At 44.1% G+C, this 22,085-nt stretch overlaps 1 protein-coding gene across 1 annotated transcript in view; it reads left to right on the top strand.

Annotated features, from left to right (window-relative positions):
• Positions 1 to 22,085, top strand: part of LOC119445612 (lissencephaly-1 homolog) — a 51,451-nt gene that overhangs the window by 5,317 nt on the left and 24,049 nt on the right. Inside the window, exons 3-7 of the mRNA XM_037709874.2 lie at positions 7,968 to 8,046; positions 9,214 to 9,288; positions 14,254 to 14,460; positions 16,711 to 16,807; positions 18,795 to 18,866. Of these exons, the coding sequence (XP_037565802.1) occupies positions 7,968 to 8,046; positions 9,214 to 9,288; positions 14,254 to 14,460; positions 16,711 to 16,807; positions 18,795 to 18,866 (530 nt within the window). The remainder of the gene's footprint in view (positions 1 to 7,967; positions 8,047 to 9,213; positions 9,289 to 14,253; positions 14,461 to 16,710; positions 16,808 to 18,794; positions 18,867 to 22,085) is intronic.

The following is a 22,085-nucleotide window of genomic DNA, read 5'->3' as shown; positions in this document are numbered from 1 at the left end:
AGGGCGAAACATTGTTGCAAAAGCTCTATCTTCATTTATTTGGCATAAACATGTTGTGTTACTAGTGGAGAAACTGCAGAGAAAAGTTCCTTTTTGAATCGTGCACCCAAGCTGTAACACCAGTATGTCAGTGTGACATCGAGGCTTTTAAATGTGTCTGCGTGTTTGGGCTGTTCTTGGGGAGAAAGAAATGCTAAAAACTTTTTTCTTCAGAATGCAAATTACTCCTTGTTCATCAGTAAGCTATTAACAACTCTCAAGCAGATAATGTGAAAATGTTCCATGTCACGTGTAGAAGCTTCCAAAATGGCATTGCCACATGCATTTGGCTTTCATGTCTTTTCTGGCTTACCAAGCCTTTGCGCACGACGAGGCTGATCATTTTGTTGTTCCAGAAGTGTAAGTTAAGAATCAGACTAAATATCATTTAATGTCCCTTGAAGACATTTGCGCCTAGAGGGCTTACTTTTGGCTTAATGTAGGCTTACTTTTGGAAGCCAGAGAACCTAAGATCAATGGTTTGCATAGGTGTTCTTTTCCGTAGTATCAGCTTACTCTCCTGTTGACCTGCAGGACAGGCTAGGCATAAACTTGCTGGCTTGCTTTTTGATGCCCCCTTTAAGCTGTTTGGACAGGCCAACGTGGGTGCAGGCCAATCTCTCATCTTGCAGAAGGTGATGGGAGCAGAGGGCGCAGTTTACTGCTAATGGCCGCAGGCCAGTCTCTGCGATTTTAGAGTGCATGGCTTCCAACAGAAGCGTTTGATGCTTGCTCATTTTTCTCCTGCCGCCATTGTGTCTTGACACAATTTGGGCTCAGTGCAGTGTCGCTCGCGGATCTCTTTTAATCTTTCCCGAGCATCTTTCTTTTGTTTTTGTCGTGTGTGCGTCGCTATTTGCCTCGGCTCTTCTCAGAGTGTGCGGAAAATTGTGCGCAGCCCCCCCTCCTTCTCGCCGGAGGACAATGGGAAGGCCGTCGGAGGTGCTTAGGGCCAAACACCTCGGGTGTCCCCCCCTCCCTGGCCCCACCCCCAGTCTCCTCTCACGCTTATCTTTCTTGTTCAGAAATAAAGAAGGGAAGGCTTCACAATAGGATGGGGGAGGGGGGGTTGCTAGACACCTTTTTCTTTTTCACTGTCTGCTTGTGGAGCTGTGTGTTTTTGTAGACTCCCCTGGGCTGGCACTCTGTAGAATGGTTCATGAACCGTTTAGTGAACCTCTTGCTAGGTATCCTTGCACTGTTAATCAGTTCATAAGTAGTCTTGTAATTTCATGCTCATGTTATGAACATTTGCGGTTATGAATGGGCAAAGTTCAGTGCCATCTACCAGCTCGTACTATGCTTTGCGAAATGTCCCGAATTGTGCGTAGATTGTGCTGTATACCGTGTTTGACAAGTTTATAATGTACGTTTATCTAGGTCTGACAGCTAAGTACAAAGATCTGTATTGTGTGAACGACAATGTCTTGCAATCTGTGCATTTAGAGCTGCTTTTATTACATTTACTTTTATTAACTGGCAACCTCTGAGCCTCCTTGTGTAATGCAGTGTTAACTCTTTTTTTGCTTGAGTCTGGCTTGGGTCTTTGTGAATTTACTGCCATATGTTGGGCATGTTCTGTTTTGCTTTATGTGATATATGGGCGGGGATGATGTAACATTGTTTCGATGCCACTCCTTCTTATGCTACATCGGTGGCCAGAGTTGTGCTCTGCCCGCATTACCAAGGAGATTCGCTGGTTCTGAATGGTAGGTAATAACAGTGGCATAGGATCGAGCAAAAGGAATTGTCATTATACCAGCCATATTCCTTTTATGCTGAAGTTCATCACTTTTATTTCTGCATCAATAAACAAACAAGCATTCAAACTGACTAGTGCATGATATTGGTTAGCTTTACTATTAAGATCTTTGTTTTCGAACGTAATTCCAATTTCAACGAACTAACTTGGATGAAACCTTTTCAGGTTTATTGGATGATGCTAGTGACAAGAGAGCTCCAAGTCTTCAGAAATAGTTCTTGGGGCTTCTGCAGAAGTCAACTATATGCAGCACAAAGCATTTCTTCTGATTGCATTAGGACAGTTACACTATATTAAGAAAAAGTGGAATTATACTCAATATTTTGCTTCCTAAGGCAGTCAAATCCAAAGTTGCTGATAAGATTTAAAGCTCTTGGCCCAACACTGGCTTCTTTTTTAAGAATGAAAACTATATTTGCCATTGTATTAGACTCGCTTAGACTCAGCTATTTGGTTAAGTATCAAACTGTAAGCAGCATAAAAGACACCAGTAATTGAGATTACACAAGTGTCGGTGTTGTCTACTCCGACCCTTTTAACCTTGCCCTATACTTTCCATGTTAAGTAAGCTTATTTGATGACGTGGAATTACTGGATATAGAAGTTACTGGGCATATTAGTTTTCTTCAAGAGGGCTGCCTTTGATAACCTTGCTGCCATGCAATATTTGCAGACCGTCATCGTGTTGATAGAATCTGAGTACCGTGTTGAAAGTCCAGTTTGAGTACAGCATGAATGCAGGCTTGCAGTGAAATTGAGATTTGCAGTGCTGTTCAAGTATTTGAAGGAAACTTGTTGTAAAATGTGCGCTGGGGGAATGGTCATGAATAGTTGACGCTTGTGTCTGATGATGGGGGCTTTGAAAAGTAGTTGCCGCTATCACAGTTTCTGGCAAAGCCAGCTGAGGCTTTGCAAACAGTTCATTGCCTTGTTGCATGAGTCATCCCATATCCTGCATCCACGTTCACTTGTGACTGAGCTTTTACTCTTACAGCACTGATGTTTTTGACATAACATTGGTGTGGATGTTCTGAAGGAAATGCTCGTTTCTCGTGCGTTGATGGCCAGTACTTACAAGCAGCTGAGCAGTTCCGGCTAGTTCGTAGTATCATAGATTAACTGCTTCCGATAAGCACATAGCACTTACAACTTTACAGCCGAGTGTTTATTTCTTTACTATATTTTCTCACTTCTCACAATATGTAGTTACAAAGTGTCTACCGTTAGGTAAAACCTGGAATTTTCAGGGAAAAAGTTCTGTAAAAATTCCGCAAAATATAAATTTTTCACTGCGGTTGGTTTAAATCAAAGTTGGTACCTGCAATTGTTAGGGTGAAGTTTGTTTTATGCCAGAAGGAGGCAAAGTTCTCAAGTGAATGTACGCAATCCAAAAATAATGGCGTATTTTACCACTCCTCTGGTCTTTTTTCTGTGAGCCTGGCCTGGTGGTTAAATTTCTGCAAAACACATGATTCAGTCAAATGTGATTGTGCATTCTATACCATTTACAGCTTACTATTATAAGTTAAGAATTATGGGCTGGAATAGTAACTTGGCAAGCCATAAGCCACCATATTTTCTTGCGCCTGTACTTGCGCTGTCATAGACTTCCGAAGAACATGAATAAAGACGTGGGGAAAAACGCTGAAAAAATATTCTGAAAATGCTAATATGGTAGACACCAGAATTAAGTATCTCTTGACACAATTGTGATAGTTCATGGTGTGAATGCTGATTGTGCATACTTCAGAAGCGCCCTTGTAATTTTTATGACATGGGCGTGACAAATGATATCTGAATGCGAAATGCCATTTTGTCTTGACCTTCAACGGTGGCTCAGCGGCTATGGCGTTTTGCTTCTGAACGCTAGGATTTTAGTCCGGGGTGGCTGCTTAACGAAATGCAGAGATATTTGTGTATTTATTTAGGTGCACGTTAAAGAACCACAGGTGGTCAAAATTAATCTGGAGCTTTCACACTACAGGTTCCCTCATAATGCTGTTTATTGGGCGATAAACAGCACGATTGGCACAGTGTTGTTTATTGGGCGATAAACCACAAAAAAATTGTAAAGGTAATTTTATCTTGAATGTATCATTATATGTCAACATCTCTTGCAAAATGCAATTGTTACATTAACTTTGTTAAGTAAACTGATTGCTCTGTCATAGATGTGTGCTTCACGGGCTGGAAATGCTGGTAATAGTGGTGTGCTTATGTGGTACTCTAGCAGGAATTTTTTGTGGGATGTATTGTCTTGCTCAGGGAGACCCTACACAGTGTGTGTGTGGCATTGTGACTTCTATACCAAGGCGCACGAGGCATTGACAGTTGTGCTTTTCTTTAATGGCGCGGTGTGCCTCCCATATTCAATGAGGGTGGGCTTTTCGTAGAAAAGCTTGTTCTGTTTTTTCTGGTTGTTTGCAGTGTAACCCACTTATGACAATATGTTTGTCTTGTCATGTTATTTATAACGATCAGTATTTAGAATGAACTTATGTTAGAGGATCTATTTATCACATATTGGGTTCAATGAAATCTTGGCTTTTGAAGGGAGTGTCGAAATGTTCACACAATAATTATGCCAACGTAGGCTTGTCATGGGCAAGCCCAGTAGTGGAACAGCAAAGCTTAGTGCGCGCTATCATCCTGAAAGTCAACGGAGTGGCCATGGTCACGGATACAGCCACTGCACCAGTCCTCCATTGTTGTTTTCGCACTTGTTGCATTTCTCTACGGGGGAGGTTCCTATGCACTGCCGCTATGCGATCTTGTTTGTGCCGTTGTCTGGCAGTTATATATACGTATAATCCCTGTTATATAACAACATTAACATGTACTAGTGTGGCACGGAGCTCGCTCAAAGAGGTGGTTGGATCAAAAAGAAGGCTAGGATATTGAAGCATCACTTTAGAAATACCTTGTAATATGCATATTCAACCAGTGGCACATAATTTACTTGTTAGTGGGGACTTTCCTTGCAACCCTGCGCAATTGGAGCAGCAGATTCCGTGGTTGTAATTTTTGACAGATATCACATAATCTAAGCAGCAGTTATGCAGCTGGGGATTTAGCATGTTAAATGTAGAGGCCCTTGGACGTCCTTACTTTGGTTTAGTCGCGCTCGTGGTAGGGCATGGTATTCTTTGCGCATCCTTGTTTCACAATCTTTTTCTTGCTCTCTTGAAGTGTGCTGAACAGGCAAATGTCTGTTTTCAGTAAGATAGGAGCAGCTTTATACCGTAATTTACGCAAAGAGTTAGCCGTCCTTTAAGAAATTAGTTACACTGATTTGGTTGTGTTTATCCCGAATGCCTTATTTGTGTGTATAAAGCTGGGTCCACTGTATTAATTGCATATTTCAGTTAAAATTGGACCATATGGTTTTGTACCGAATTGCATTGAATAAAGCAAAAGAAAGGAAGAAAAAAGAGATGCAAGTTTGACAATGTCCCAGAAGTGCCTGTCGCTGCTCCAAATTATCTTTTCGCCTGCATCAAGATCTGTGCGAGAACGTCAAAGGGCTGTTTCATTACTATAAAGCCTCTGAAACAAGCTGTAGATTGGTGTACAATTTCATGCAGTCAATTTCATACAGCTGCATACATTCGTTTGAGGAGCTTCGAGCATTGATAAAATGGGCACAGATACCTGACCCTTTTTTGTTCCATCTTCATTGGTGCCCAACTTATTTCACTTGAAATACTAGAGTGGCCAAATTAAATATTTAGTTCAAGGTGTGCAAGCATCAAGGTGCACATTAAAGAACCCCGGGTGGACTAAATTAATCCAGAATCCCCCACTCTGGTGCGCCTCATAATCAGGTCATGGTTTTGGCACATAAAACCTGAGAATTTTTTTTTCTTGCAATCATCAGAACATCCTAAATGATTGAATATTCATTTATGTGCACTGGTTGTATTGATACCCAAGAGGTTAATGTATCATAATGTTATGATACCTCAATAAGGCATTCGGGATAAAGCATGCCTTCAATTTGTGCGGCTGCCACACATGAATGCAACCAGTAGAAACTCATGCAGTGCTTGCATATTTTTTTTATGTGCAATATCATTGTACCTAGCATTAATGCTAGGCAATGTCAGCAAGTTTTGCTATGTGTAGTGACGTCACAACGTTGATGCCAAGGCCAACATTTCAAGGTGAACATTAGCGTCAAATTAAAACATTTGATAAGGGTTTCCCAGCCTTCATACCTGCAAGTGTGATTCTTTTATGTGCGAGAAGTGTGTGATAGTTCGTACAACATTGACAATGAGTGTCAGTCAGTAGCGCACCAGCGCACCCAGGATCTCTGCCAGGCCCGGGGGGTTGACAGTTTGCCAATACCATCTAAACAGCACTAATTTCGATTTATTTACAGGAAATTGTCAAAAGCGCTTTTTGCGAGTGTGCAGACGATTGCGAGTCTTACGTCTTAATTGCAGTACGTGCGGTCTATCGCAAGGTACGTGCGGTCTATCGCTTCAACGGAAACTGAGCGGCGAATGCACGGCGCATAAAGGTCAGAGCCGTGTGGAGATAAGAGACGGTGCGAGCGAGCGACGAGCGCGGTTGTTGGCAGAGTGGAAGTGTGCCCCCCCCCCCCCCCCCCCCCCGCTCCCTCCGGCGCTGGCTTCCCGCTTCCTTGCTTGCGCGTTGGAGATTGAGTGCGTTCGCTCTCCATGATAGCGCGCGTCCCCGCACGCTTCCGCTCGGGCATATGGCACTCGGCGAAGATTTTATCTATAGGGAACCTCACGGTGACGCCGACGGCAGAAATCCGGTTGAAGTGTCCATATAATTGCTATCGCAATAAAAAAGGAGAGCAAAACGGAACGTACAGTAATTTTAGAACCTACCGTGTGATGTTGTTTGTTCCGCCTCGTATTTGCTTATGCTGCCATGTGGGTGACAACCTGAGAAACAGTGTAAATGCGCCGTTGTCCAGCTCCGAAGAGGTGTAGATCCATCTGTCATTTACGTTTGCTTTTCATGCTGTTGCAGCACAAACTTCTTTCAACATTTATTTATGAACGGTACCCTCAGTCAGGTATTACAAAGAAGGGGGTTATTTAAAGAAAAAAATGTTTTTAAAATCTAGCTAACTTTAGTTCACCTAGGATTATACATGCAATATATATGATGTAACCAAACATTTGTTTCAGTGGATTAAATGTTATGTGGCCAACACGCAGTCACAATAGTAAATTCACGTAGAACATATATTCAGACTGACACTGAACTTCCCAACTGTGGTGGATGTGGCGAGAGGCTGGCCATCCTCCACGTCTTACTGAAGTGTAGGGAAGCAGAACCTGAATAGAAAAAGCACTTTCATCTAGCATACCAGCAGCATATTCCTTTCTATCCGGCATTGTTTCTTGACACGAAACCCTTCTTTGAGACCAAATATATTGAGATGATGCTGTGAAGGATTTGTAGCACACCCTCTCTCTAGATGATACTGCTGCGATAGCAGTGTTTTGTAGAGCACATGCAACTGGGCCCTTGTGTGCAAGGGCTCCAGTAAGGCGGTTTTGCTACTTGCATTGACGCATGTTGTTATATTAACCCTTTGTAGATATCTTTTATGGTCATAGCCCACATTATTAGTCATTGTCACTAAGTACTTATACATTTTACGCACTTTACAGTGATTGTTTTTAGGCCTCTATACAGCCATGTTACATCTACCATTTCTCATTTACCAACTCATCGACTGCTTCATACCATTTCTTGGTGCTGTTTGTCCATCTCTGGACCTTGTGCCAAAAAAAAAAAAATTATCATCAGAATCTTGAAGCGTTCTGGATTCTCTGGCACATTATATACTACTGGCATCAGATGAAACGCTTAAAGTGGAGTGCGTAGACGAAGCATAACTGAACATATGCAGTGTACACTGCCGCTGCGTCATGGACAGGTGTGCACATCCAATTTATCTGTGCATCAGGAACGGTATTGAAGCACGGAGGCACTGCAGGCAGACGCAGTGCAGTTGTGTGGACAGAGCTTGTACTGCAGTCTACTGCACTCTTGAGTTGTCACCGTGTTGTATAGGGCTGGTGATTGTCGATTTCAGTTGGGAACTGTTGTGCCAAAAGTGTGTGTAAAACTTAGTACTGGTCGTCGTCTCTGAAACTGTCTCTTTTGTTGTGTGCAGCAACAAGGCGATTGCCGATTACATGGCATCGAATGGGTTCATGGAAGCTCTTGAAGCATTCAAGAAGGAGACTGATATGGTGAGTCTGCTATGTATCTATCTTGGAATGCGAGGACCAGTGGGTCTTCGGGTGTCAGTCTTAATGTTGACAAAAACTAAAGATGGAGGCTGGAGAAGAAATGCAATCCTCTTTTCCAGCGATTCGCTTTTGTTTCCTGAACTTTAAGGGACCCTGCAAAACTTCTTGAATATAGTGAACAAGCCTGTTGAATATGTTGACAATGTTGTCAGGAACATAGTTACAAATGCAGCCACCTCAAGTTGGGGCATAGCTGCAGTGTGTACAGACATTATACAACAGCGACGCAGCCAACATGTCACAAGGAGTGGCTGCGCCTTTACAGAACATTTAGGCAGCTATTTCCACTGTGAAGCATCTAGGTTGTTAAGGGTGAAAAAAATAAAACGTAAGAAAATATAAAACCCGAGAGAAACTATATACAAAGCACCAGTTCTTTGTGTCCAATGGGTCAAGGAACTTGCACGTGTTGCAGGCATGGGGTTGAGCTGAATATTCCTGCACATGCAGAAGGAAGTCCAATGTCTTGTCTGAGACTGCCAGTTCTCCGATGTGTGTGCTTATTGTGACATGCTGATGAACACGATGGCTATAGGCCTGATTTCTTCAAATCATTATGACAACGCCGTCTTTAAAAAGTCCAGAGCACCATCTTTAGAAAGCGGCAGCTATTAGGACTTCAGGCACACAAGCGTTGTTCCATTCTTACTGCATAGCAAGTAGTAGTTGCCAAATAACTTTTGCGAATGCCTTGTCATCTTTTGTTGTGTAAAAAAAAAACCAGCTCCTATATTCGCGTCCTGATGAGTATAATATTTTGGAAAACACTGTTAAGAGCCTGTATGACATACACTGCTGTACCCCATGCACCTTTCTCTGTAAACAAAACTTTTCTTAAGAATGGAACACACTTCTTTTGTTCCTTATGGTTCAGTTTAATACTGCATGTCATTTGCTTTGTATATGAGGCCAGCCAAAGAGCTACCCTTCCCTTTCCGGAAGCTTCCATGACTTGCAGTATCATGTAGAAAGTGCAGATTAGCGTAATTTTTTTTTGATCCATGTTTGCAACGGGATGGAAGATGGGTGCTGTCTCATTTGTGCTGCTGTTTCCTCAACCTTGACTGTTTTTTAATCCATTTTTTTTTGCTCACCCTTGCTGCACAGCCTGGGGACATAGACAAGAAGTACGCTGGCATTCTTGAGAAGAAATGGACATCAGTAATCAGGTTGCAAAAGAAGGTGGGCATTGTCCTTTTACTCATTAGCACTTGTTCCCGTACCACTAATGTTCTTCAGTTGGTCACCGTTGGACTACTTAAAATGATTTCGTTACGTAAACTTGAGGGTGGAGCACGTTTTTGTCTACAGCTGACTTTGATGAAAGAGCTTTTTGGTTCAGGGAAATGGCTGCTAATGAAAGCTGGATTAACCAATTAGCACCCAGTGGGCCTTTGAAAGTACAGCAGCATGCTTATTTGTAAATAATTCAAAAAGAAACCTACTCTTCTTAGTACGCCATTTTTCGGAGAGTGGTATTACCAAGACGACCGCGTAATAGCTGTTTGTTAGCCGTAAATGTCCTTGATCTGTTCATTGTCAAACTTGAAGTGCTGAACGTAGGGAGCACTGCTGTGCATGCAACTTATTTTTATGGGGGCTTAAGATTTGCTTCTCGTGGCTGATAGTTATGTGCAAGTGTTTAATAATGCTGTAAATGAATGCATGACCAGGCGCGGATCCAGGGGGGATGTCCGGATGTCCTGACCCCCCCCTCAGATTTCTACATCGCCCCCTCGCTGACAGGGGGATGGCCCTGTCGCAAAAAAATATGGCCACCAGCATTCTTGAAGCGCATTTTTCGCGAGTACCAGTGATATCAGCCATGTATAGAAGTAAAGGTAGCTCGCTCACAAGCTTAGTTGTATTCCGTCAGAGTGTGGTGTCGCGAAGTTGCCGTAGTTATTTTTTCTCATGAACACCTTGGACCTCCTGGCGCCGGCGGTGCCTTACTCGTCCCGTCGGTGGCGTCGAATGAACGATGTTGCCAAGCACGCCGATGTCCGGGCGAGCGCCTTCGCGCCTGATCAACTTAGTTGCCCCTTGGGGTGTCATCGGTTGCCTCATTGGCTGTCATCGGTTCCGCGACCAACCTGCTTAAAGAGATCACTTGCTGAAGTGTTCATATACAGTGTTTGTCCGAAAAGAAATGTCAGTGATTATATTGTGAAGCGACTAAACGTCGCGGCGCGCTAAGACCAGTTGGGATTGGTGGAAGGGGAAGTTAGCATACGCACGCGTGGTCGCTCAGTCGTCTGCGACAATCTGGAGAGTAAGGACAAGGTTTTTCGTCAACTCATTTTTATTTACCGTGCAAGCCGTAATGCAGCGCTCGTTGGAACAAAGGATTGCCATCGAGTTGTGTGTGAAACTCGGCAAGTCTGCAGTGGAAACTTTTCCAATGATAAAGACAGCTTTTGGTGATAATTATTTGTCAGAACGTCAAGTTTACCGGGGGCACAACGCCTTTTTAGAAAGTTGTGAAGAGGTCAGCGATGAAGCCCACGCTGTACAGCCATCAACGTCCATCAGCGACGAAAATGTGACGCGCGCGAGAGATCTTTTGTACTCAGACCCTCGTTTGGGTGTCCGTTTAGTGGCACAGACAGTAAACATTCGAAAAAGCACCGTTCACGAGATTTTGACGAATAATTTTCAAGTGTGAAAAGTGTGCGCGAAGACCTTGCACAAAATATTAATGGACGACCAACAATCAAGCCGAGTTGAAACATGACAGGAGGTTTGGGACTTGTGCGAAAGTGACCCCCACGTTTTGGACAATGTCATCACAGGTGACAAGACTTTGATGTTTGAATACGACCCCAAAACAAAAAGGCAAAGTGCCAAGTGGCACAGCTTGGCGTCCCCTCGCCCCAAGAAGGCCTGAATTAGCAAGTCAAAGTTCAAGACCATGCTGATTGTGTTCTTTGACATCAGTGGCCTTGTCCACCATGAGTTTGTACCCCACGGCACAACCGTGAACGCCAAATTCTACGTTAAAGTGCTCAAGCGACTCAAACGAAGGATTCATCGCACCCGGCCTGATATCGGGGGCGATTGGAAACTTCACCATGACAACGCACCATGCAGCCTGCACCGCCTTCCTCGTGACCCGCTTCCTGGCCGATTGAAAGATGTCAACAGTTCCCCAGCCACCCTACAGTCCCGACGTGGCTCTCCCAGGCTTCTTCTTCTTTCTGCACAATTCACATGAAAGGACATCATTTCGCGACAGTTGGCAAAGTCGAAGAGGCTTGCACCAAGGCTCTAAAGGACATTCTTGAGGAGGCCTATACCGTGACGCCTTCGATGGTTGGAAATCTCGCTAGACGCAATGTAACGACGCAGGAGGAGCCTATTTTGAAACATTTTATTGTGTTGTACCAATCTGATCAATAATTTCTTTTTAATCGACTCACTGACATTACTTTTCGGACAAACCCTGTATAAATAACAACTAGCAGCTAAACTAACTACGCATGGGCAACTTTTTTAACTGTAGCACTCATTGTGATCACAGTGACACGTTGACAATATCCAATACGAGCACAGTACCGTTCGTACGCTACAAGTTTTTCATTGTAACTTCGCAGTTTTATTGCCGTACATTAGGCATAGTAAGGTCAAAGCCGCTGGATCCATTTATCTGAGTGGGCGTTCTCGCGGAGCGGGGCGAAGTCTCGAGCAGCGGTTGCGAAGTGGGGGAGCGTGACGTCAGCGGTCAACGCCAGCGCGCGGGCCAGGGATGGCGTCGCGTGGTTAGAGAAACGGGAGCAGTTGCGCGCCTTGTGTAAAAGGATGACGTCGCGCAGGAAACAAAACATGAAGATGCTGGCTCGCGCTCTCGGCTACTAGAACGCATCGTTCTTCTTGTAGGTGGCGTCGTGAGTCTTCATACGCGGCGATTCGCATATCGTAAACAACAAGCGTAGTAGTTGCTGCGTTGGAGCTCCAAACCAAAGGAAGGTGTCTCAGCCGAACACAAAGAATCTCCTTAAGGAAATCAATGTGTCCCAACAGAACTCCAAAGACGGGCCCGTGCTTACGCATTTATAACGAACCTGCAACAGATCATCCCAAATTTTATTTTAAGAAACAATACAGGCTAGATATACCAGGTGTTCAAAATTAAGCATTATGGTTTTCTTAAAGTTAGGAACTGGGAGGCACGTGAAGAGCACCTGCGCAAATAAGTTATGTGGCCAGGGGGACACAAAGTGAGGTGATAATTATCGCTGTCAGCAGCCGAATTGACTAAAATTGAATAATTAACTTTTTATTGACTGCAGTAAGAAACACGACTGCCTCTAAGTTTTCAATACAATCATACCCACTTACTGCAGTCGACAAAAAAAGATTGTTCAATTTTAGTTAATTGGACTGTTCACAGCGACTATTATCATCTGACTTTGTGACCCCTCTGGCTACATAACTTATCTGCACGGGTGGTCTTCACCTGCCTCCCAGTGCCTAATTTTAAGAAAAGCATAAAGCTTAGTTTTGAACACCCTGTATTATCAGGCACAGCCGCCAAGCACATGGCTGTATTGGGTAACGTCCTTTTCCTATAAGCTCGGAGAAACCGATATCTGGCTTCGCTACAGGTCTTCTTCCTCTTTCTGGGGTTTTACGTGCCAAAACCAGTTCTGATTATGAGGCACGCCGTAGTGGAAGGCTCCGGATTAATTTTGACCACCTAGGGTTCTTTAACGTGCATTACAACGCAAGCACACGGGCGTTTTTGCATTTCAACCTCCATCGAAATGCGGCCGCCGCGGCCGCGATTCGATCCCGCGATCTCGTGCTCAGCAGCGCAACGCCTGAGCTGACTGAGCCACCATGGTGGGCTACAGGTGTTGCTCTAGACGTATAAAACGCGGGTTTATCGTGAGCAGAAACGGTAAATTTCGGTAAATAAGAAAGGCTACTATCATCATCATTGACAGAAGCTGACCCCCCCCTCAGAAAAAACCTGGATCCGCCCCTGTGCATGACATTGCATATTACTAATGGATCTTTATAGTGTTGCAAGTAAATGAATGCAGGTGTACTTTATAAAGTACACTGAGCATATGTGTACGCCAGAAGAGCTTGCTTTTTCTCAAAGCACTTGTGATAGTTTTTTACTGTTATTTCGGCAAACTGTTCTTTCCTGACTATGACATTTGCAGGTTCAAAGAGAATAAGAGTCACGTCAGCATTGTTATTGTTCTGCCTGGTTCCAGCTGTTGTCAGAGATGACACTAGTTCTCCCACCCAATAAAATAGCAAAACCAACGTTACAGGAGATTTAGATAAATCAGAAATGATATAAATATTTTAATAAATTTTTATAAAGAAGGATCGTTTATTTATGCACAAATTTATTACTAATTGCAGCGCGGAAGGAAGCAGAAAAAGACAAAGACAATGTATATTCCTTTGCCACACGAGATGAGCTAGCTGCTAGGCTATAAAAGTGAGGTAACTGCAAATTGGGAAACAGAGGCGGGAGCCATATCATGATAGGTTAGGAAATGCCAATAAAAATGGCACTAAGCAAAACATGCCACAGGATTTTAATGCGAAATTGGCCATCATTACAGAGGGGACCAGCATTGAACCAAATGCTGAATATTTTAGTCTCGTATGCCTGCATTCATCATGAAATGCCACGTTTTTAGCTGTATCAATTAAAGCCAGTATTTTAATTGATACCGCCCCCCCCCTCTCGTTACTTGCCCCGTTACCTGCCATAGTCGCATGTCATACACACTTGAATATTAAAAACAACTTCCTAACAAAGAAGAAATGTCAGTGAAGTGCTACTTTTGTATCTTCGTTTCACATAGTTTCAAGCATTTGCGTTGCATCTGTGTCACTTCTTTACTTTCTTTACTTGCAAGCTTCTTGCAAAACAGTTCAGGATTCCTGCAACAGTCACCAGCACACCCCAGTAGACATTAGTACAACTGAGGGTGTAAGCCCACAACAGCTTCCACTGTAAATGAGCTTTAACGAGCTGCTCTTCAAGGTCCTTATTTATGCAAGTGTCGATGCGCGTAATAATGAAGAAGCTGCCTTTCCCCCCCGTATTTCTCTCCCAGAAAAAAGCTGCCGCGAAATTTCTTTTTTTCTTTCCCTGAGTGTCGTCACTGTGCTGTGCAGGTGATGGACCTGGAGAGTCGGCTTGCAGAGGCCGAGAAGGAGTACATTTCGGGCGCCCCCACCCGCGAGAAGCGGTCCCCCACAGAGTGGATTCCCCGGCCCCCCGAGCGGCATGCGCTCACGGGCCACCGGTCACCAGTCACCCGGGTGGCCTTCCACCCAGTGTACAGCGTTGTCGTCTCTGCCTCCGAAGACGCTTCCATCAAGGTCACTGTCCATCCTCCCCCGCTATTTACAATACGTCATTCTCTATTGCCTGGTGCTAAATGATGAAAGTGACACAGGGTAAAAAGAAAAAAAAAAGTCTTTGATTGTAAGCTTACATATTTTCAGTCAAACAACTCTACAAAATGCTATTGTTTATTGTGGTCGTGCACTTCCTAACAGGTGTGCGAGTTGCAGAACAAATGTAAAGCTTATCATTACTTTGCTTGGCTACTTGGTTCACATCCAGCAAATATGCGGTACAGTATAGAAATAACTGGACAGAAAAGAATGTCATTCGCAGCTGCGTAATTCACACAGTGCTCTTTTTAAGGCGGGTACTAGTGTGCCCAGACGCACTTTCGTCGAAATCAGACCAGATAACAATGCAAGCTAAATCGCTGACATACATGCTTATTCTAAAGTATTTATACTCATAGAACTGGTTCATTGCTGCTCATGATCACAGACTTATCACTGAACTTCTTTCCTGTCCAGTCGTTTCTTCATAAGCTCAATGCCTTCATATCAGAAGTGTATGTGCGAAGTAAAAATGCCTGCCTTCAGCATGCAGCTGCATTATTGTTGCGTCCAAGAACATCATAGAATGTAATGTATTGCAGCATTTGCGAAAGACACCAGAGTTTTTACGTGTGGAGCACGTTGGCAATGAAAATAGAGCAGATTGAACTTTCACAACATATAAACAAGCGCTAGGTCCGTCCACCCTCTGCAGCTTTCGTAGCTCACCCATATTTCGCAAAATTATCATGCAACATACTCCACAAAAAGTGATTTCGTTTCTTTGGAGCAACAATCACACAAAACACCCCACGCACAAATTTGCCGAGCGTAGCGCATGCCCAATTTCATTCATGGCAGTCAAACAACCAGGGTCCTTCAAATTGCATGATGCAAAAGCCAATAAACATAAGGCAACCCCATTCTTACATTGTTGCATTCTTCAGACTTTGTAGCAGAGCACCACGCAAAAGTAACTTCGGCGAGTACACTAGCGGCAGTGCTACTTGCGTGAAAGATGCCCCACCTTGCACACATTGCAGTCCACAGTGCAGTATGAGCAACTGTCATGGCGCCTACGCAAACAAAAGGTGCAGACAGTAGCATCCGGATGCTTGCACGCTTGTTTCCGTGGCGACTATGAACGCAACCACGTGACTCCGTCACACCAACACGAAGGCGCGGACTTCCTTGCCTGCCCTCGCTTGCTAGCTCTGGCAGCAAGATAAAAGCATGTTGCTGCCTTTAGTTTTATTCAGGGGGCTTAGTAAATGGCTACAACAAAGTGGGGGGAAGAGGTAGCATCGGCGAGTCTCTTTGCAGGAAATTCAATGAAATTGCTCAAATCCTATTTTATACCCAGTTCAGATAGGTGATATTCTATTTTAATTTGTTTTTAGAACTAATTGCTCTTAGTGTTATTTACACCACTGGGAGCTGGTTCTATATTCGTATAGGTGCTGGTGCCATCCTGTCATATTAAAATGCTAATCGACGATTGTAACCTGCCTATGACATTAGCCTTTAATGTCCACAGGCACACCACAATACTCAAGTGCATTCTTTATTTGCACTTTCAAGTATAGTATCACAAAGGATTGTATCCGGAAGCGCATAATTGCAAGCATGAAATGTTTCGTATTACGCCATCCGTGCCTTTTTTTTTTCTTTCAAAGCAAGATACATTCAACTGCTTTCGTCATGGTTGGGTTTTTTTTTTTTTTGTCATGTGTGGTCCTAAGCCTCGCTGGCCTGTTGAAGGAAATTCTTTACTTGCAATCATACCTGCCAGCTTGCTGGAATTTTTCGTAAGGTTTGCCAAGTTGGACTCATTCAGCAGTTTTGCTAATGTTGCAATGAGTTTTATGAAAAATAAGTTCTGTTCGTGAAGACGTTGTAAAGCTGTTGAAAGGGGGGTGGCACAAGATTGCTAAAATCCATGTAAAATAAATTGTGATAGTACTTGGGCTGCCCTCCTTCACAGGTTGGCAGGTATGCTTGCATAAAGAGCACTGTCAGTTTTTTTTTTTTTCCGGCTTTGACTATTGTTTCAGGGCAGGCTGCCTTTGGTTTAGGGATTCAAGCTGAGGCTTGTCAAGCTTTTTTTTTAAAGCTTTCTAAAAGACTCTGTGCTTTGTTTTTGCCGTAGCCACACTGTTCTTTGAACGTTAAGACAAGCTGATAAAATACATCTGTGATTTACCCTTTTCTCTCTCTCCTGGGTGCTTTTAGGTTTGGGACTACGAGACGGGCGACTTCGAACGAACGCTAAAGGGTCACACGGACTCCGTGCAAGACATAGGGTTCGACCACACCGGAAAGTTTCTAGGTAGGCTTGGGGAATTGCCTTAATGCGAAGGTTGGTGCTTGCTGCCTTGCGTGTGACGGCTGTTAGACATGTGTGTCCCACTAGGAAAGTGTAGTATGGAAGGATGATGAGCTACGGAGATCTGAGTCGCTTCTGTCCTTTGTACGTCGACGCTTTTGTTTGCGTAGTCCCAAGGCTGCGCCAATCTGGTTCGTGCAGTGGCTTCACGGCGAGGCAAACGGTATGCCTGTAAACTCAAGAGCCTCAACATTCGGTTAAAATTACCCTTGCTTTTTTGACTGTGCATGCAACTCTGTTCCTGGGTTCATAGCGCATTTGTGGCAGGCCTCGGAAGTGCGCGGCGCCACTTTGTGTTCACTCAGTATAATATAGTTGGTCAAAATTGCTTTAACCCTTTTTTGTACTGCAGGAAATTACGAAAAGTTTACCAAATTTGCCAGAGATAACCCAGAAATGTTGCTTCATGATGAATATACTCATCAGCTCTGATGGTACAAACTCTGCTGACAACTGTACCCGAGTGCTGGTAGTAAAGAAAGGGCGAATAATCTCATTGTACGTGGATGTCATTTACAATTTATAACTGATTTTGTGTAATGCAGGCAACATTCAAATGAAAAAAATATACACTATGCTGTTTGTTCTTTTTGCCTGTGTGTTGCCTGTGGTGCAGAAAGATGGCTGCCACTTAGAAACATAAAACTGGATAGAACTCTCCAAGCTGATGATGCATGCTTGGGCTCAATAATTGAATCGAAGAAGATGGCTAGTTGGTTCATTATACTTCAGAGCGGTAAAAGACAAACAGCACTAGCACTGTCCTCCATCCTGCTAGTGTTTTCTGTACCAAAAAGCTAAATTGCACTGTATAATTCTTGATTATGCCCTAGTTTGGTAATGAAATACTTATTATGTACGCTGAAGATTATTTCGGTGCACTTTAACATGGTTCTGGTTCTTAATTTGTTTGAGAAATGTGAACCAGGATGGAAAAGTAGGCGAGTTCGTATGTATTTATGATAAAGGATATAGTGTGAAAAATGCATGGACGACAGAAAAACAGACGCCACAAGCACCCTTTGCCATCGCAATGTGTGTGCTCTGCAGGTGGGCCGCACTCCAGATTTAGAAGCGTGGGTTGGGAAGCGGGAGTTATCGGCTGTGTCTCATTTCCTCGCGTGTGTTCGCCTGTCATTCCACTGTTTACACAGCTGGGAAAGGAGGTCTTTGGGCTGCCCTGGCCTTATCTGCTTTCCTTCCTTTGTGGGGAGGTGTAGTTGCTCCTTACAACATGCACTTTGGCAACTCCAACTGTTTGATTAGTATGCATTATCAAAGGAAAGCGTATGGGCATTATTGCTGTTTGCTACGTGCAATAAAAGAAACTAAATATGGCATTTGGAGTGTGTGCACAAGAGGGTGCGTGTGCGTGGATGTTTTTTTCTTTAAGTGTGTGTGAATAGTGTTGTTGCCTGCCCCATTGACTCTAAGCAGCTTCACAGCATCCAACATTTTTGCTGTTTTGTTTTAAGAAAAGTTTTTTTTGTTTACTGTAATAACTTACTCTGATAGGCATTTTTGATCTTTTCTCCGGTAAGAATTGCAAGTTGAGCGAATTGAAAGGTATTCACGATGATCAGCATGCTTGAAAACAGATACCAGATCACTTTGCATACTAAAAGCCAGCGTTGGTCTCGGCAATAGTAGTTGTCTAAAAGGCTTATGTGCAGACTACACTGCACTTAAGCAGAAAGCGGATTTGCTGTCGTCTTGCTATCTATAGTACAGCCTAGTCGAGTAGTTTTCCTACACATGTTCGTTCGCTACTGCACAACTGGACAGCCATAGCTGATGAAGGAGCGTGTGAATTGCTATCTTCAGTTGACTTGTGACTTTGAATTACTGGGACATCACTTTGACAAATGCCTATTTACTTTGTGAGTCACTGATGTGCCCTGCAATGTGCCATTCTTTGTGTGTTTTGCAGTGTCCTGTTCTGCCGACATGACCATCAAATTGTGGGATTTCCAGACGTATGAATGTATTCGCACCATGAGCGGTGAGTCTTCTTTGTCTTCCATCATCATGAGTGTTATGCAAAGGGTTACTTTGCAGCCGCAAAACATAAAGGATTTGCCTCTCTCAACAGTTTGTTGTGCTGTAGGTGCAACAAACAGCCTTCATACCGAAAGTGTTTTAACAAAGAAAACATTGTATCTTCTCTTTATTTTTTAGCTCTTTCCGTACCGCGCCCATTGGGCATTGTTAGCTCACTATCGATGGTTCGAAACGCCACTTTCGAGACCTGCACCGCTCACGGACACACTGCACACGTGGAGGAGGAGAACTGTATTTTTGTTTTCTAAGCAGTTTGCTTTTTCCCGCCAGGTTGTAATTTTTGAACGCGCTCCGAAGTTTCATGATCGTCAATGTAGAAAGCAAGAATGGCCGCCTCCAAGAGCAGCGCTCGTGCTTTAAAAGATGGCAGATCTTGTGATTTCGCTGCATCTGCGGCTGATTTTAGTGATGGATCGAGCAGCAGCAAATAGAGAGAGAGAGAGAAACATGGTGGGAAAGGCAGGGAGGTTAACCGGAAAATATTCTGGTTTGCTACCCTGCACTGGGGGAAGGGGAAGGGGAAATGAAAGGCGGAAAGAATAGGGAAGAGAAAAAGCAGTCACGAAAAAAAAAATCAAGGAATTAAAAGAAAGAAAAGAAAAGGAGAAGGTTGGAAACGTCTGTGATAACTATAGTCTGTCAAATAGTCCACTCGATCGCAAAAACTTCAAGAGTGCCTTGACTGACTTGTGTGACGACTGTATAGGCCGGCGTTCCAGGACTGTCTGCTCCGAAAGCGGCCGGTCGTCAAGACGTGTCAGCGCGGTCGCGAATGACTGCCTATGTGTGCTGTATTGGGGACAATGACAAAGTACATGCTCGATTGTTTCCTCGTCGCCGCAGTGGTCACACGCAGCACTATCCTCCCATCCGATGCGGAAAGCAAACGACTTTGTAAATGCGACAATGAGAAAATATGAGCAAAAAATGTCACAGTTTCGCCCTAAGGGCGAAGCAATGAATGCGATAGCAACACAGCAATGTCATACGAAGTAAGGTGAGCGGCTTTGGTAGCAATATGAATTGTAGTAAACATGAGCTGATTAAGTAAGCAGGTGTGCTGCGGCGTAAGTAGACCGACATGAAGAGAGACTCGATGACCACGAGAATGCGCGTGTGAAACGGTGGTGTTGATGAGAAGCGCTGCCCGTGGGCAGCGCGTGCGAAGGGACGCACCTGTAGCGCTGCACTGCCGATCCGGGCAGCATTGCGTGTGTAGCGCGCGTTGGAAAATGTGGCCCGACTATTACTAACTGTGGTGTGAGCGCGCACAAACAAACATGAATAGATCACACTGAATGACTGCAGACAACGACTGTCAAAACGCTGGCAGCAAGCGCATATACGCAGCAGCGGGCGAAGGTACGTGCGGTTTATAGCTTCAACGGAAACTGAGCGGCGAATGCACAGCGCATAAAGGTCAGAGCCGTGTGGAGATAAGAGACAGTGCGAGCGAGCGACGAGCGCGGTTGTTGGCAGAGTAGAAAGCGTGAAAGAGGCGCGCGGAAAGAATTAAGAGATGCACCTCCGTTGCTAGGCGACACTTGTCTGGCCGGAACATGCGCTCGCAAAACCTGATGAGTCGTTGCCTCAGCTAGTGTTCGAACGGTGCTACACGTGACAATCGCCACTTCGGGACCTTCTCAGAAAGAACGGTGGCTCACCTGACTGTTCAGCTCACCCACTGTTACCCTGCTTCGTAACAAAAAAGCGAAAGCCGAGAGCGAAAGGATTTTGCGGTGATGCCCGACTCGATGCGCGCCTTCTGACCCTGCTGGTCCCACTGCTCTACTGAGCTGCGCTGTTAAAATATCCGTCCACGCGGGGCCTTCGGGCCCGCTGGGCTGTTGTAGAGCGCAAGGGCGCCGTCCTAAACCAGGGACGGATGCATTGCAAAGCGCGCCAGCGTGTCATCTGAGGGTTGGGTGGTACGGAAAGGGCGTGCGCGGGATGACAGCCGCTTCCCTTGTGACATGCCGCTGTCACCGATTCGCGTGATTGTCGCACTGCTTTCGAGTCTTTTTCGGAACTCGTGGATGATAACTGTGGGCAATTGGACTTTCGAGAGGTGGCCGCCCCGCTTTCCGACGCGCCGATGCTGCATGCCAGCGTACGTTTTCTGCCTCAGGCGCCGTCTCAGGTTTTCCGGATCCGCTCGCCGCAACGTCCGCTTTCTGCGCCTTGTCGTCTGCTAGCCTCCTGTTTCGGCTGCCGTGACTGGATACATGAAAATCTAAAAATCCCAGATTTTGGAATATGATTTTGTAGTACTGAGGCGTTGTTAACATACATGGAAACTGAATAACGATCTTTATTCTGAAAAGTTCGGTATTCTGAAGTTCGTAGTACTGAAATATTTTTACACTTAAACTATAAGAAGTCAGCAGGGGTTTTCTGAAAAGTTTGTTAATGTGGGGTTCATAGTAACGAGATTTTGCTGTAGATACAGTCAAACCTCAATATAACGAACCTCGATTTAACGAAAGTCACGATGTAACGAACTATTTTTATTTCCCGATCTTAGTTCCATTGAACTAATGAAAACTTGAATGAACGAAATTCGCGATATAACGAAGTTTTTTGCTGCAAGTACAACTTCGTTATATCAAGGTTCGACTGTACAAGCGTGTCTTCAAAACATTGTTTAATTTTATTCCTCAGCCTTGATTTTGACATTTTATATCTTTTTTATGACATCTTGTTAATAAAACTTTTATGCGTGAGAAGTGCATTCATTCAGCTTTTTGTTTATGTATTTACATTAAATATTGAGTGTAGTAGTTCCTTCAGAAAAAATGATCTGGCGTAACCTACAAAAAACGCCTCTTTTCCCCATGGTAGGGAAAGAGTTAAAGCAACCCTACTTCAAAAACTGGAGTCATCTCCATGCTGTTGGCTTTAAATGTCATAATAGACATGGCACTGTCCAAGGTAAAATTTAACAAATTTCAGCTCCCCTATGGCAACCTTGTTATCCTGCAGGGGAGCTGATCATATAACAAATTTTAAAGGGGCCCTGAACCACTTTTTTATCAAAGTGGAGAAATACATTTGAAGTGAAAATAGGCAATTTCAGAATCACTTTGCCGCAAAAAGTACTTCAATGCGTTCAGCAGAAGCGGAGTTATTGGCAATCAAACATGGCCTCCGCTCTGCTCCC

The sequence above is a fragment of the Dermacentor silvarum genome, chromosome 3, assembly GCF_013339745.2.
Source record: "Dermacentor silvarum isolate Dsil-2018 chromosome 3, BIME_Dsil_1.4, whole genome shotgun sequence".
NCBI classification, from domain to species: Eukaryota; Metazoa; Arthropoda; class Arachnida; order Ixodida; family Ixodidae; genus Dermacentor; species Dermacentor silvarum.
The sequence above is the reverse complement of the archived record's forward strand: the minus strand, read 5'-3'. Positions and strand labels throughout refer to the sequence as shown.